Here is a 16,146-nt window from a genome sequence, read left to right as displayed (position 1 = left end):
CTTCAGTCTTCATACAAGTGTAGGTGTAGGAAAATTCCATTTGTCAGAACATCAACAGGCAAATATATCAAAGTTCAGCCATTTAAAAGCAATTCTACAAGTTCACAAGCTAGATTCAAATGGGTGCAGAGTAAAATAATGTAATAAAATGACCAGCTATACTGATATACAATGTTATTTGGAATTGTATATGAGATACAAAAAAAGTTTTAACTTAAGGCAATTATATATATATATATATATATATATATATATATATATATATATATATGTGTGTGTGTGTGTGTGTGTGTGTGTGTGTGTGTGTGAATTTATTTTGAAAAATGGAGCATAACCTTAGGCATGGAAGTAGCTTTGGCATTACTCCTGTGCAAGATGGGGATCATTATTGGCTGAGTCCTTGAGATGGGTCAAGCATCAAAATGACAGAACTTTCAAGTACAATGACATTTTCAAATACTTTCTGACCAGATTTTAGATATTCACCCATTATAGGAGGAAAATGCATATGAAGATGAAAACTGGGACCAGTAAAGAGTCGATCAGGACAAGTCACATCCCCAAAGTCACCGGTAAAGTGGCTGGAATCAAAATAAGTACAGCCCTGTAATATCATACATCATTATATGACTGTACTCCAAATATCACATTAAACCAGTAAATCTTTCTGTGCAATGAAACATATTGTTACTGGGGCACATTTATTGGTCTAATTCGCTACAGGTTGCATCTCTTAACAAATCACGTTAATAATTATGGATGTTCATTATGATTAAGATTACAAATGAGTTGGTCTGTAAGCAACATATGTAAGTGCTGATGAGGGATCTGGCACCTGGATAGTTTGGATAGTCTGAAGACTATCTTTACAAAGAATTGATGGAAAACAGTAAACTTTTAATTAAAAAGGCATTGTACAATGCTGGTTTAGAATACAAGTTGTACAAATAAATGATGTCAATAAACCTACTGACAGATATTATTTACACAAGAATATCATTGCACTGCATTAAGCATTTGAGATTCAGATGATCAGCTTATATTGGTAAAATCTAGAGATTCTCAACAGTTGACATAGGAAAATTTGCTAGCAAAAAAAATTTTACAAATTGTGCATAATTTATATGGGTCAGTTTTAATGATCCAGATGAGTGATATCAAATCCAAATATTGGTGCTATTATCAAATGCTTCAGCTTACGATAACAAATTTTGATTTAACATATTTCATCTGACTTTAACTAAGCAAGTCTGACATGTAACTTGCTGTTTGCTTACATTTGTGGGAATACTTGTTGTTTTTTACAACTACCGTATATACTCTCCAATTTGCATATAAGCCAACCCCTCCAACTGAATAGGTATAAACACTAAAAATTGCATGACCCGCTTAGAAGCCGACCCACAACTCCGTGACATCATGTGGTAAGTTCTAAATGCATTTATTTAGGCAAACTTGTATTAACAAAAATTATTAAAAAGACATGGTATACACTTATTTGAAAAGTAATTTATTTAATTTTCTGTTTTTTTTTTTTTGTTGTTTCTGCCTAATTTAGATTTGTGTATAACTTGATCGAACATTGACAAGAATTGAGCATTCATGAATTGCTGTAACACTACCTCTCCGTTTTGACTTAATTATTGTTTGTTTATGCATTATTGCATTGGACATTTTATATCAGTGCACCAGTTTTTATTTTGCGTTGAAATTGTAAATACCTATCTCCTTAAAATGTGATCCAAGTATGACAACACAACAAACAAGAATACGGTTTATTCAATGCTCTCAACTAGGCAATGGAACATATTTACATAATGGCGCCACCACATGTATATTGTAGGTTTAAACATGCGCTGAATGAAGTAAATCCCTTGGAGTTGAATCATGGGCACCACTGCACTAAACTGCAATGATATCTCCAAAATACAATAAAGAAGTTTCAGAAATGATGCTTCCAAAATTATGCTAATGCCATAAAAGCTGAGTTGCTGTTTGCTTTGATGTAAGCGACATTATATCATACCCATCAATTCTCATGCCCGGAGGAAAAAAAAACTCCCGATTTTAGGATCATTCCAAGCCTACCTCCCGATTTCATAATATTTCCCGATTTTTGCTGAGAACTCTCGATTATTACATTATGTTTTCAATTTTCATTTATCCTTAAAAAGAAAAGTCCTACATAAATAGATATATCATATGAAATCCATGAAAACCATGTTCTTTTTTATCACCTGTGAATATTGTTGTGACAAAATAATTACTTTACTAGAAAGAATTTGATTCTTCAGTAAATAGAATGTTAAATTTAAACATTACTCATGTTAATTTTTTTTTTACCTCTACAAGAATACAAAAATCAGAAAAAAAGCAAGAACAAAAAGTAAACCAGAACAATAAAACTGTAGATAATTAATTTCAATCCCAAGAATAATCACCATGAATGCTATAACTCCATATGCTATAGCGCCATTCCCATCAAAGAAACTTAATACGAGTGAACACCTGGCATTTTCATACCGTATATACGAACGTTAATTACCATTGTTAAATTAAAAAAGGAATGAAAATAAATAACATCCAGCATATGTATCCTCAAAAGACTAATTCAGACTACATATGTTTGTAGTAAACAATACTAAATGCCTTACAAGTTGACAACAAGGAAATATGGTAGGATATACAATGAGGGGAAAATTGTTGCCACATGTACAGTACCGTGAGGCTGCCTATTTAGGTATCTTTTGGTTCACCAAAATTGGGAATCCTTTTTTTGCCAATCAATTGCTGATGCTTGCATAACACACAGTAGTGTAGAAGATGGTTTCTTTCAACTATGACCTAGGGCCAGTTGGTTTTACAAAATAGTTGCATCAATAAGCAGGATAAACTTTTAATTAGTCGCTCTGGCCTTGTTGCTTGTTTATTTAAGACTAATCTTTAGTTATTGTGCAGTTTGGCCATAGCAGACTTGAATATGAAAAAAGGGCATGTCCTGGGGGAAAATAAGGGGCATCACAGGGAAAAATGGTGTGTCCATTGCGAATTTCATGCATATTGGACCTGTAAGATCGGTCTATATTTAGTGAAAACAAGGTTTTAAAATTGCCACAAAAAACCTCCCAATTTCAGGTCCCAATCTCCCTATTTTTTTTTTAAATATTAATTAACCCTACTTGGATTTTTAAAAGTTTACAGGTATGACTTACACCCCAGTTTTCAAAATTAAAGTAATTGTGCTAATATTATGGAATAAAAGGCAATTACACATCAATGTACTGGTATAGTTGCCGGTCAAAATTCCTGCTTAACACAAGCCAGTTTCAGGGTTTTAATGATTAACTGGCCTATATCGTTGTCGGAAAATGAAAGACAAATCAGGGCAACTATCAACAAAGTAGATGCCGAAACATCAAGCTTTCCATTGTGTGGAAAGTTATGATGTTGTTCAGCCAAAACACAAAACTAAAGTAGATTGATGATGATTAGTTGATTATAATGAGAATTTTAGCCTTTATTATTACCACTCTTCATGAACATGTAAGGTATACTGGTTATGTGTATTGTACAATTAAATGTGCATTCCTTTTTAAAAATATTACCTCAGTTTGTAGGATCACTTATATCATTGAAAATGAGTAACTTGTGAGCGCATGAGTCAACATAAATGTAACAGCTATTAAGGACTAGCTGAAATGTCATCTGGAAGAATGCAATTTGGTCAAAACAATGAACAAAGCAAAATCTGCATCTAATATATTTGGGAATAAATAAGGATTTAAGAGACGCTATGCACGCTTTGCACTGTGTTGTTTGCTGTATATTATAGTTCAGTCTGGTCTTCTGGGTAAACTCAAGTGGCCTGTAAATTATGAAGTCTGTATTTACCTTCATTTAATTTCATGTTGGTGAAATCAGATAATATGCACATGCAAAATAATAACAAAATCAATCATTGTACTTTATAACAGTTTAATAAGTATTGGGACACTGAAAATGATTTTTTTTTACATGCATATGTCTTAGGACACGGAAAAAATAATTTTTTCGTGTTCCAAGATTTACAGTCATTATAGACTTAAAAAATGTCAAGTTTAGACATTTGCCCACGGATAAGCTGACCCCTCTTTTTCCAGGACTTTATTTTTTCCTAAATTATTGGCTTATACACAAGTATATACAGTAGTAATATAACATCTTTTCTATAAAAAAAATATGGAGCTACGGTCGCTCATTGGTCAGCATTCTCTGCCTGAATCCAAGGTACATGCAATGTCTAAGGCATGCAGCTGTCAATTAATGCACCACAAACATTAATAATTATCTGGACCATGTGCATTTGAAGAACAGTTTCAAATATCATTAGATTCAAGAGGGATGCCTGGGCAGAGTGAAATAATATGCATACATTTGAAAACTTTTCCCAGAATGTTATATATATGTATATTAAGTGTATACAGTAATCCATTACTATAATGCATGCAGCCCCATGTATAATATGAATCTCAGTTGATAATTTTTAAATTGGACAATCAGTGTTCAATTTCACCAAAACAGGTCTTAAACTTAAGTCTTGAAACATGTTTTGATGACTGGAAATTTTTAAGCATAAATCTCTGGCTAGAATTCTGTTATAGACTTTACAAAATTATGTCAAGCTAATGAAACAAGAGAAAAGAAATAATGATTTCATGGAAGATAAAACTTTAATATCTAGCAACATAACTTTTATCATATAAGTATCCCCTGGAATGCTTTTGTTACAATTCGTACAGGCTATTACAATTAATACATAATACAAGCTATTACAATTAATACATAATACAGGCTATTACAATTATTACAGGCTATTACAATTAATACATAATACAGGCTATTACAATTATTACAAGCTATTACAATTAATACATAATACAGGCTATTACAATTAATACATAATACAGGCTATTACAATTATTACAGGCTATTACAATTAATACATAATACAGGCTATTACAATTATTACAAGCTATTACAATTAATACATAATACAGGCTATTACAATTAATACAGGTTATAAAAAAATACAGGCTACCGGTATACAAAATTTTTAAAAAAAGTTACCTAACATAAAACAGAAGTTTAAAGATATAAAATATATCTCATTGTATGTTAGTTACAGAGTTAATCATGCAAAGAAATACAATTTAATACCCCCAAAAATGTGCTCTCCTGTACTTGATGACAAGGATATGGTGAAGATAAAACTTTAATATACAGAAAACTGAACACAAAAATTATGTTATTGGAATTATATGGTACTATGCATTAAAACATCTATATTGCACAATTTGATAAAAATCACCAAGGAGCTTGGTTAATTTTAAAACAGGATGTAACAATGCTGACACTGCTATTTCAAAAATAATAAAGTAAGTGAATAAATATTAATTTGTACGATATCATTCTTAACAACAATAACTATCAATCGGCAGGCTTGGAATGTATCAGCTCACAATGTACATGGACATTCAAAGCATAAACTGTGCAAATTATTTATTTAATATACAGAATGGGTTTAGATACTGGAAAAATGTTTCAGTTTCTATAGTTAATGAAGTAAACATAGAACATAAATTGAAAAAAGGGACTGTAGCACAAATTTAGAGAATATGGAAACAAGCTTTACAATTTCAGAACAGTTACAGACTGTTATTAAATGCTCAATTCTTGTTGAGAAAACCATGCAGCAAGTGTTTACTTCAACATAGACAAACACAACTTGATATAGTATTCATTGAACTTTTCAGCACCAGCAAGGACACCAGCTCCAGCGACACTACGCAAAATGTTAACACTGGCACCTGAAGGAGAAACACAGATATAAATTAATAAGATTAGTAAATTAAGGATTAATATCAAATTTTCACATACACCTCTCTTTCGATAATTCACACACAACAGGGTCCAAAAACATCAGCAAGGGTGCAAGTTATCAAGGGACCTCCATAACAACATGAAATGTTGTCATCCTTGATGGACATGAAGAAAACCGCTGAAATGGTCTGTTTAATGGCTGAATACTCATTTTAAAATTGCATTGGGAATAACTGTAAATAAAGTGCTTGATCTATCAAAGTTATTCATTTTTATGTTAAAAATAAATAATTACATTTATTTTCAAGATGCCCAGCTGCTGATAGATTGCTGACATTACATTACTCCCCCTGGTTTCAGCAATCCTTCACATGTATACGAAAACATTGTGTATTACATCACTGCTTTATGTTATTGTTGAGTAGTCTGGTTCCCTACTCCATATGTTCCTTGCTTTGCTGTCTACTATGGTGGCGCTCACCAGATAATATGTACTTTTGAGAGAGTGACGTATGTAAGGTGAAGTAGTTCGCATTTAAAACATGCACAGTGGAGAGAATGTTTGCATACCTCTATGCTACATTAATGTAATGTGGATGATATTTCTTTTGGATATTGTACTTTTGGAAATTTTACATGATTTAAGCACACTGCTAACTAAAATGACTGCTCCCTTGTGTTAAAAAATCAGTCTGAATTAGTCTAAAGTACACTATACATAGCAGCTATTAAAATAGGGAAAATGAATTTTGCCAGACTAGACAATACCAGCTTCTGAAAGTGCAATGAATGAATTACCAAATATATAAAATGTAAAAAAAGTTATCGGCTCTTTTTTATACAAATGACCTCTGAAGTTCAGGAAGTGAAAATGACCAAGTAGAGCTAGCACTTTTTTGAAAGGTGCACATTTGAAGTAAGGCCAAGCTGTATACTCTATAACCCATAGTACACCCATCAATCATACACCAAAATAAAGGGAATTAAAGGTTCTTTGCATTATACCTAAGATATACAAGGTCTTTTTTAAATAGCCAGTATAACCAGTGAGGAAAGCCGGGGACATTCTTTTTCTTTAAATTCCTAACCCTATGCAAAATGCGAAACTGTATGGCGCCACCTTAAAGAAAATAAAAAAATGTTTGCAATTATTTTTTTTTATTTTCATATAATTATGTATGATGTTCTGAATAAAATGGTACATTCATATTGCATTTAAGCATGAAAATAAGCTAATTATGATCATTTTTCTCTTGCCTACATAATTTGCCATGAGGTATGTTTGTGTGAGTAGTGACCTTAATTATGGGGAAATTAGAAGACTTAGAATATAGGAATAGAGTCAACTTAAATTTAAAACTGTTGCAATAAGTGACAGAAATATATGGTGAAAATGTTTCTTTTCATTTATTTGCAATGAAATAAAAAAATAAATGATGAGAAAGTGAATTCGCTTCTTCCATATTAAACAATAGGCAAATATTTTACACTTTGACCTTTGACCTTTATGAAGCTGATGAGTTACCTCCCTTTTCTAATTGTAAAATTCATTGTTGATATCTCAGAAATAATTCTGGCTAGTTTCATGTTCCTATCATTCAGCATAACATTGGTTGCTATGTTTACAAAATGTAATGTGCATTCTTAAAATAGCTCACTTTTATCAGGGGGGGGGGGGAGGCTGGACTTGTTAGAGACTCTGACACTCATAAATACTGTTCTGTGGGGAAAAAAGCAGGAGAATTATTCAGAAGGATTGTTTTGATGCTTGCGACTTAAATGTTTCAGCCATATAAACATAATTAAATCATAAAAAATAATACCTACATCTTCTTTATGGTGGCGCTCACCAGATAATATGTACTTTTGAGAGAGTGACGTATGTAAGGTGAAGTAGTTCGCATTTAAAACATGCACAGTGGAGAGAATGTTTGCATACCTCTATGCTACATTAATGTAATGTGGATGATATTTCTTTTGGATATTGTACTTTTGGAAATTTTACATGATTTAAGCACACTGCTAACTAAAATGACTGCTCCCTTGTGTTAAAAAATCAGTCTGAATTAGTCTAAAGTACACTATACATAGCAGCTATTAAAATAGGGAAAATGAATTTTGCCAGACTAGACAATACCAGCTTCTGAAAGTGCAATGAATGAATTACCAAATATATAAAATGTAAAAAAAGTTATCGGCTCTTTTTTATACAAATGACCTCTGAAGTTCAGGAAGTGAAAATGACCAAGTAGAGCTAGCACTTTTTTGAAAGGTGCACATTTGAAGTAAGGCCAAGCTGTATACTCTATAACCCATAGTACACCCATCAATCATACACCAAAATAAAGGGAATTAAAGGTTCTTTGCATTATACCTAAGATATACAAGGTCTTTTTTAAATAGCCAGTATAACCAGTGAGGAAAGCCGGGGACATTCTTTTTCTTTAAATTCCTAACCCTATGCAAAATGCGAAACTGTATAGCGCCACCTATTGTGGAATGCAGTGCAAGGATCATAACAATCAGGGTACCAGACTATATACATGTAGATTCAAATTCAATCAAGATTCCTTTTATTAAAAAAACAAACAAACAGAACATTTAGTTCATGAAACAGCCTTCAACATCAAAACTCCTTTTTTTATAGTTCTATTAGAAAAATAATTATACCATGATTTCATTACAATTAATAGTGAAACTTCTCAACCATGAGGAAATCTCCGAGTGCCAATTCTGGAATTACAAGTTGACTACAAACTCTGAAACTAGCTTCTCATTAATAAAATGTACATGTGAACCAGAATTTTATTTAATCAAGTATTCATTTCACTTAGTTGTCTTTCTATCTTTGATCACATTTATGAATGAGGATGCTAATTTAAAATTTAAGGTAGTTTAATTCTATTATAGTCATAAAAAAACTGAGTCAACACTACCTGGGCATGCTTGCTCTTACCCAGGCTGGATTTGCATATATTTTAACTTTTCATGTATTCCATCCACTTTATTCGATACAAAAGATGTACTGGTAATTAACATAGTAATGTAAGAAGGTCAGCTTTTAATTCATTGCAAAAATACAACAAATATTTGCGCAATCGGGTATCAAAACAATGTCAGTGCTTAATTAGGTTCTCATAGAAATGCTCACGGAAATAGCTATTATGGTAGATTGGCATATTTCATGTTTGAATACAACTGGGCACACTGTATTTACAATCATTACACTTAAACTGAACTAAACAATTGAACTTAAATGCTTGAATTTCAATTGATACAAAAACAACTTATTTATTTGGTATTTATTTATAAAACTGACGCCTCAAGTAGGCGTTAGTGACATTTTCATTGATCGTAATTTCGTTGGATACTGTTACTGATGCTGTACCAAGAATGTTGTTTGGAAAGAAATTTTAACAAAATACATGACTTCTTATGGAAGGTTGATAATTTTATAATGTTGACTCATATTTCCAGGTCATATCAACCGTATTCGATGATAGAATGTGCAGTATATCAAGGCTTCAGTTACCAATTTTTATTGTAACTTTCTTCATTTTCAACAAATAGGGGTCAATTTATTGGTACTTTCTAGTATTAAAAAAATGGGATCCACCACTGACCCCACATTATAAGCAGGTTTGCGAGTTATCAGGGTGCAAGTAATCAAGAGTGTACTTCATTATTATAGCTGCAAATATATTAATATTCCCTTCCCCTATCATTTCATTAACTTTACATTTAGGGTAAATAAAGAGAGCTTAGAAATACCCAACTTAACATTTTTTGTGGCACAAATATAGATCTAAGTTGACTCATTGAATGAAGTCCAATACCTTTCATCATTGACATGAATCCTTCATTTTTTAGAATTTGGACGGTACAGTCAATGGACCCTTTGTATTTGACATCCTCTCCAGAAGTCATCATCATGCGGCGATGGATGGTGTCAATGGGGTAACACACAAGACCAACAGTGACAGTAACTCCCCATCCTAGGGCATAGGATGCGGCAACATTGGCACTCTCTCCAAGCAGCAATGGCTTCAAAGTATCAAACAACCCAAAGCAAAGTCCTCTGTAAACCACAACTCCCACGCAGGAGATGGTAAAGCCACGGTACAATCCAACAATTCCATCACTGGCCAAGGTCTTGCGATATACATCAATCAGGCCCTTGAACTGCCTCTCGCCGCCTTCAGCCTTGGCAGACTTGCAATCAGTGGCCAGGCGAGTATGAGCAAAGTCAAGGGAGTAGATAAAGCTAAGTGACAGAGCTCCAGCAACTCCACCTGATACAATATTCTTGGTGAACTTCTTGGCATAACTGTCATCCTTGCTTGTCTTAAACATGCCCTTAAGTGTGTCCTGTAGAAAATATGAATTCTGTAAGAACCTACTGAAACCTCTATATATCTATATATGTATTCTTTTTTTTTCTTTTGCATCATTAAAAGCTTTAAAATATAAATAAATGAACAATATTCTATCAAATACCTACAGTAAATTCCACTATATGTGCAATATCCAAACAAGTCAGTTAACTGAGGAAAATATTGCCTATGTATTCTGTCTGAGTATTAGTAATGCAAGACAAGGGGAGGGGTACTATGGGCTTCAATATTGCTGTTACCATTTTGAACTGATGCATATTAAATGTTAACTACTTAAAACAGTGATTACATATTTAAGGGGGGGGGGCAGAAAAGCAATGCATAATTGGTACATGTATAAAAAAAATTGGAAGCTGAATATTATATAAATTTAGGAGTACCAATACCTGTACTCGTAAACCAGTCTCACTGTATCTATAACGGCAATTCCCATGAAAATGTGCATAAAGAGACAAGCTGAATAGTGTATAAATTTCAGAGTACCAATACCTGTACTCGTAAACCAGTCTCACTGTATCCATAACAGCAATTCCCATGAAAATGTGCATAAAGAGACAAGCTAAATAGAGTATAAATTTAGGAGTACCAATACCTGTGCTCGTAAACCAGTCTCTCTGTATCCATAACAGCAATTCCCATGAAAATGTGCATAAAGAGACAAGCTGAATAGTGTATAAATTAGAGGAGTACCTGTACTCGCAAACCTGTCTCACTGTATCCATAATAGCGATTCACTTGAAAATGTACAGAAAGGCATAATTTCTGTTGCTCTTCTGATTCCATTCACATCCAAATATTTAACTTCTTGCTAATACACTTACTTTAAATTATGAAACATTGTATTTTCCGAAATAAAGGGATTGATATTTCACTTAGAATTAACTGCATAGGTCAGGCATTTGGAGTTTCAAAAATGAACCTTGCATTAGTCTTGTAAAATTAGCTTCAACTTAAATCTGTAGATTGGGTCATGGGTATTGACCTCATAATGCAGTTGAGATTAACAATTCAGAAGGCACAAAAGTGCATCAACCAAGTTTGGAAATAAACCATTTGATTAAGTAGATAATGAATGAGCTCAAAGAAAGAAACAGTTGTGTCAGTCTCTAAAAGACAAGAAAAAAGTACATAAAAAGCTGTATATTCATTGAAATTTGTGTTGATAACTAAGACTTTGCACTACTGTAAAGCAAAAACAGAGTAGCATGTTTGATTATAAGAGCAAATCCCTCCACCCCTTCAACTTAAATGGTTCTGTTCCAGTCAGATGAACAACACTTAATACAACTTTAATATTATAATGACAAGTTGACCTGTTTATTCCAAGTGATTTGAAGCTGATGTCTGCATTTCTGACTAGAATGTAAAAAGGATTGAGTCAGATTTTAAGCGTATGGATATGGCCATGTAATGACTTAGAAACTTAAGGACTTAATGTGGAGTTATATTTAAGTTACACACAACAGATATTATGTTCTTCTGACAGAGAGACAGTATAAGGTGAAGATGATTGCATTCACAACAAGCACAGTGGAGAGAATGTTAGCAAACCTCTATGCAACTTTCAAATACTGTGGCTGAAATTTCTTCACATGTTGTAGTTGTGAAAATTGTTCATGATCCAAGCACACAGCTGATCAAAAGTGCTGCTCCCATGTGCTCATAAAATCAGCCTGAACTACTGAAAAATACACTTTTATTAGTAGTCATTAAAAAAATAGAGAAAATGAATTTTGCCCGAGGACGCAATACCAGCTTCTGAAAGTACAATGAATGAATTAAATAATATATAGAAAGATAATTGGGGGGGAGTGTTTACATGTAGGTGACAGTGACCAAAACAGTTCCTGACAATTCGGGTGATAAACTTATTTCAAGAATGCCATTGTTTGGTGCTTGGTTGTATAAACCAGATAAGTGAGCAAACATCCATTGGCTTCTGTTTATTCAGGATTCAGCAACAGTTGTACTTAATTAGGATTAATTGAAAACAAACACAGAGAAGACTTTGTGGCTCTATTTTTGTTGGTACAGAAATACTTATATTAGCATTTATCAGCTTTTGATGGAGTCAGCTTTTTTTATAAATTATCTTGAAGCAGTGACAAGATATTTTTTCTTGAAAATTACATCACATCTTACCAAATTACCATATTTAATCAGATTCTTATGTATTGTGGCACTAACATTTTGTAGAACTTAAAGAAATTGGTGAAATTATTCTGAACTTCTGGGAAGCTCACAACAACTGTGTGTGAAGTGTTGAATTTTGAATTGTATTGAACCTTAAAGTTGAATGCATTGAGCATTAAAATGTTATCACATTTAAGCCAGAAAATTTTTCATGAAGGGTCACTTCGACCTTTCTTCTTTCCCCCCCATGTCAGTGTTGAACCCTGAAAGGCTAGAATTTATGACTGAGTGAGATTTTACCAGGGGCATTGCTACGCTGTCCTGAGAATGTAAACATTTGAGCTACCAACCATAACCATTTGATAGGAACTCATGTCAAATTATCATTTTCAAAGGTAAATTGATATACCCCATACTTCACAGATTCTATGCTGTTAACAAAAAACAAAAAAAAGAAAATAACGTGGGAAATTAAAATTGCATACCTTAATGCTGTTCTCTTTCAGAACTTGTGCATCCTAGCACTAAACTCTATCTTTTCTCACAAGACAGCCACTTGGTCCCTTTCTTGTTTAACGAGGAAAGCACTATTCTCTTTAGGCTTCCCCCTGAGCCAAAACTACTCTTTCAGGAAATTAAGACTAAAGAATTCTGACTAAGATCATCACTTTACATTCACATTGCTTCTAAAGTGTACACCTTAATTTATTCTGCCCTTTAGTAGGCATCAGTTCCTAAATTATCCCCAAGATAATAATTTCTTCCGTCAGATTTAGACAGCATAGAATCTGTCAATTTAGCTTGGGCCAAATAAGCAAGTGGTTGTTGATCAGTTTCCAGAATACACTTTCATTCATACAGATAGCGATGGGATTTAGAGATCCCAAAGATAACCGCTACGCATTCTCTTTCAATGCTCTGCTGGCAACACCTTCCTGCTACCAAAAGCAATTGAAAATTAGTTCCCATCATGTTCCTGCAGTAAAATGTGAATTTAAAGTGACAACAGGGTTTAGTGCTAGGATGCACAAGTTCTGAAAGAGAATAGTATTAAGGTATGCAATTTTAATTTCCAACATAATTTTCTATTTTTTGATTATTTGTTTTATGCAAATGTGTTTGCTATGACTAGGTTCCATATTATGTATCGTTTATTCAATTTCATGGAAAAGTGTTGATGCTAGAGTTGTCATGCAATTTATTTTATTCAGTTTCATGGAAATGTGTTGATGCTAGAGTTGTTATGCAATTTACTGTTTAATTTTACAGTTATTAGTTCAATGGTAGAACTGATTGCATGCAATCCAAAATTTCACATGTGTAGGATTTCATTGGGTTATATGAAATAATTTCCTTTGTCTGTTAGGACAATAGTGATTATCGTGAGTTAATGATAATTACCTATTTATATTTGATTTTCTAACGTTTAAATAATCTTGTAGGCTAGAGATTGCTGTGAGTTAGAATTTGTGAATTTCATGCGATATTAATTGAACATGTATAAGCATAGGTAAAAGAATACGGTAATGTTCGATAGATGCTCAAGTGGTAATTTATGACCTGTCACTGTGAAGCGAGGGTAATGTTCTACATGCTACGTCAGAATTTACACAGTATGTGAATAGCTAATATGCTTCTGAGTAATGAAGTGAGGGAATTTTATGTCCATGTAGAAAGTGGTACATACAGAGATTATGGGATAATTTTGTCCTTTAAGGAACAGCTTTCTGGGAGATAGACGGGACAGTACAAAGAAGGAATTCCAAGAAAAAAAGGACACGGTCAGAATAAAGGACTAGGAAGTCCAGGAAGGGATGAAGCATAGAGAATAGGAAGTTGAGGAAAAGGAATACGTTGATACATGCATGGTCAAGGGAGGAAAGTGATGCAAATTGGTCATGGACATCGAGCTCTTTTCACCACTCATTATCATGATGGAATAAACCCAAAATGGACACTATTAAATTCTGTTGACATAATTTAGACTGAATTGGGATTGCCACATTTACTTTGTTTTGATTAAATTTGTATTTTTCTTGTCTAAAGGGCTTGTATTGCTTTATTTCTTCCCAGTATTCTTGCTCAGTTCTCTGTTGAAATTCTATTCTTCTTTCATTCCCACTGGGCTATAACATTGAGGAAGGTCATCCTTTAGATAATGCCAGCCAATTTCCCTCTTATTAAGATTGTGACATTACACTGTGCTATATATGAATTTGTGTTATAACAAAGCTCATTATAGTTGGGCTTTACTGTACTTAGTGTAACCGGCCAGTAAGTTGCTCTCTCCATTTTATCCCAGAAAGCCTCTTGAAGCATTTCAAGGAACATTGAAGTCTTTCCAGCACACTATGCCATTCTGTATGATAAACAACTTCTTTTTTCACAAAAAATCTTAATGTTGGAAAAGTGATTCATATGTCTTGCTATCTGGCATTGTAGACAGACTAGACAAAAAGCTATGCAAAATATACTTTCTCAGTCATGATAAAATCACCAACAAGTACCTTGAAGGCAAATGTGAGAGCCTGAGTGGGGAAGTATCGAATGCAGCTGGCCATATTGCCTCTCCAGAAGGATAGGAACCCCTCAGCTTTGTAGGTGCGGATGGTACAATCAATCACACCCTTGTAAGGCTCAGTTAAGCGACCAGACTTGAGCAACTCGCCCTGGTTCTGGACAAGGAGTTTGACACGTTCTATCGGAGCAGCTCCCGTCTTAGAGATGGCATCAGCAATACCACTCAGCATGAAGTTTTCAATGAAACTGACCTCAAATTTCTTTTCCTCAGACATTCTGATGTAGAGTGATCAAAAAGAAAATGTCACATAAATGAAATGAACTATTATGAGAATATGACTAGAACTAGTATCTGCAGCAAAAAATCATAAGGATAACAACTACTATTTGGTAACTTGAGAACCAAATAAAAGTTTAAATTCAATATTCTGTAAATCTATGTTCATGTAATATCCCTGCAGAATTTACATGGATTGTCATACTTTGCAATACACTTTTCAAAATATATGTATTAACTTCTACTGAATTAAGGTTTTAACACATACATATACTTAAACAAGCTACAGAATATTAAGATTGAATTTTTCCAACCATTAAAATAATTAAAGAGTTTTGATATAAAAAAAGTTGAATTATTTTGGAATGTGTCAATACAGTACATTGGTTCTAGAGCAAATTGTTAGTCATACAATTAGTCAGTATATGAAAGGTATACATAGTTCAAGATGGGAAGCTAAAAAACTAAAACTGAAACATCAGATGTAAGTCATGTAACAATTTTCTGATTCATCTTGACAAAAGATTTTATTTTTAGCTCACTAATACCAAGGCAACAAGACCTACCATATTACCTCTGAGCATATACATACGTACAGCCTTGATGAATCTTGACCATTCATTTTTCAAAGTCCTAGACAACTGTTAGGAGTGGGTTTTATATCAGCTACCCCCTCGGGATAAGTGGGCTAACAATGTATACACATGTTTATTTGTCACACATTCTTGGTTATGTTTTTACACTTAGCTCAGGATTTTTGCATATTATATTGTTATACCTGGAAGCTTGGTTAGTGGGATACATCTTGCCCCTTAATGAATCACAACAGTACATATCCTTCATTTTTTATTACAATTGAATTTTAAGGTTTATTTCTTGAGCTTTGTTCATGCAAGAATCATCAATCTTGATGATTGTCTGCATCTGTTAGTATCATACGCTTACTACAAACAAAAATCTTAG

The 16,146-nt window shown here is 33.3% G+C and overlaps 1 protein-coding gene across 1 annotated transcript; it reads right to left on the bottom strand.

Moving 5' to 3' along the window:
* Window positions 1–5,573: 5,573 nt before the first annotated feature.
* LOC149807124 (uncharacterized) lies at window positions 5,574–15,181 on the bottom strand. The gene is made up of 3 exons (XM_089962367.1): window positions 14,894–15,181; window positions 9,696–10,227; window positions 5,574–5,846 (listed from the first exon to the last, which is right to left on the bottom strand). The coding sequence occupies exons 1-3, from the start codon at window positions 15,179–15,181 to the stop codon at window positions 5,740–5,742; spliced, it is 927 nt and encodes a 308-aa protein (XP_089818493.1). The 3' UTR covers window positions 5,574–5,739.
* Window positions 15,182–16,146: the final 965 nt, after the last annotated feature.

This window comes from Sinohyriopsis cumingii, chromosome 1 (genome assembly GCF_028554795.1).
Source record: "Sinohyriopsis cumingii isolate HCF-2022 chromosome 1, ASM2855479v2, whole genome shotgun sequence".
NCBI lineage: Eukaryota > Metazoa > Mollusca > Bivalvia > Unionida > Unionidae > Sinohyriopsis > Sinohyriopsis cumingii.
The sequence above is the reverse complement of the archived record's forward strand: the minus strand, read 5'-3'. Positions and strand labels throughout refer to the sequence as shown.

Bases quoted from the DNA above. Each gene is read 5' to 3' on its own strand.
- LOC149807124 (XM_089962367.1), bottom strand. From the start codon at position 15,181: ATGTCTGAGGAAAAGAAATTTGAGGTCAGTTTCATTGAAAACTTCATG. The intron at 10,228-14,893 runs GTACTTGTTGGT...TATTTTCTACAG, and splicing joins CTCTCACATTTGCCTTCAAG to GACACACTTAAGGGCATGTT. The intron at 5,847-9,695 runs GTATTGGACTTC...TTTCTCCTTCAG, and splicing joins ATTCATGTCAATGATGAAAG to GTGCCAGTGTTAACATTTTG.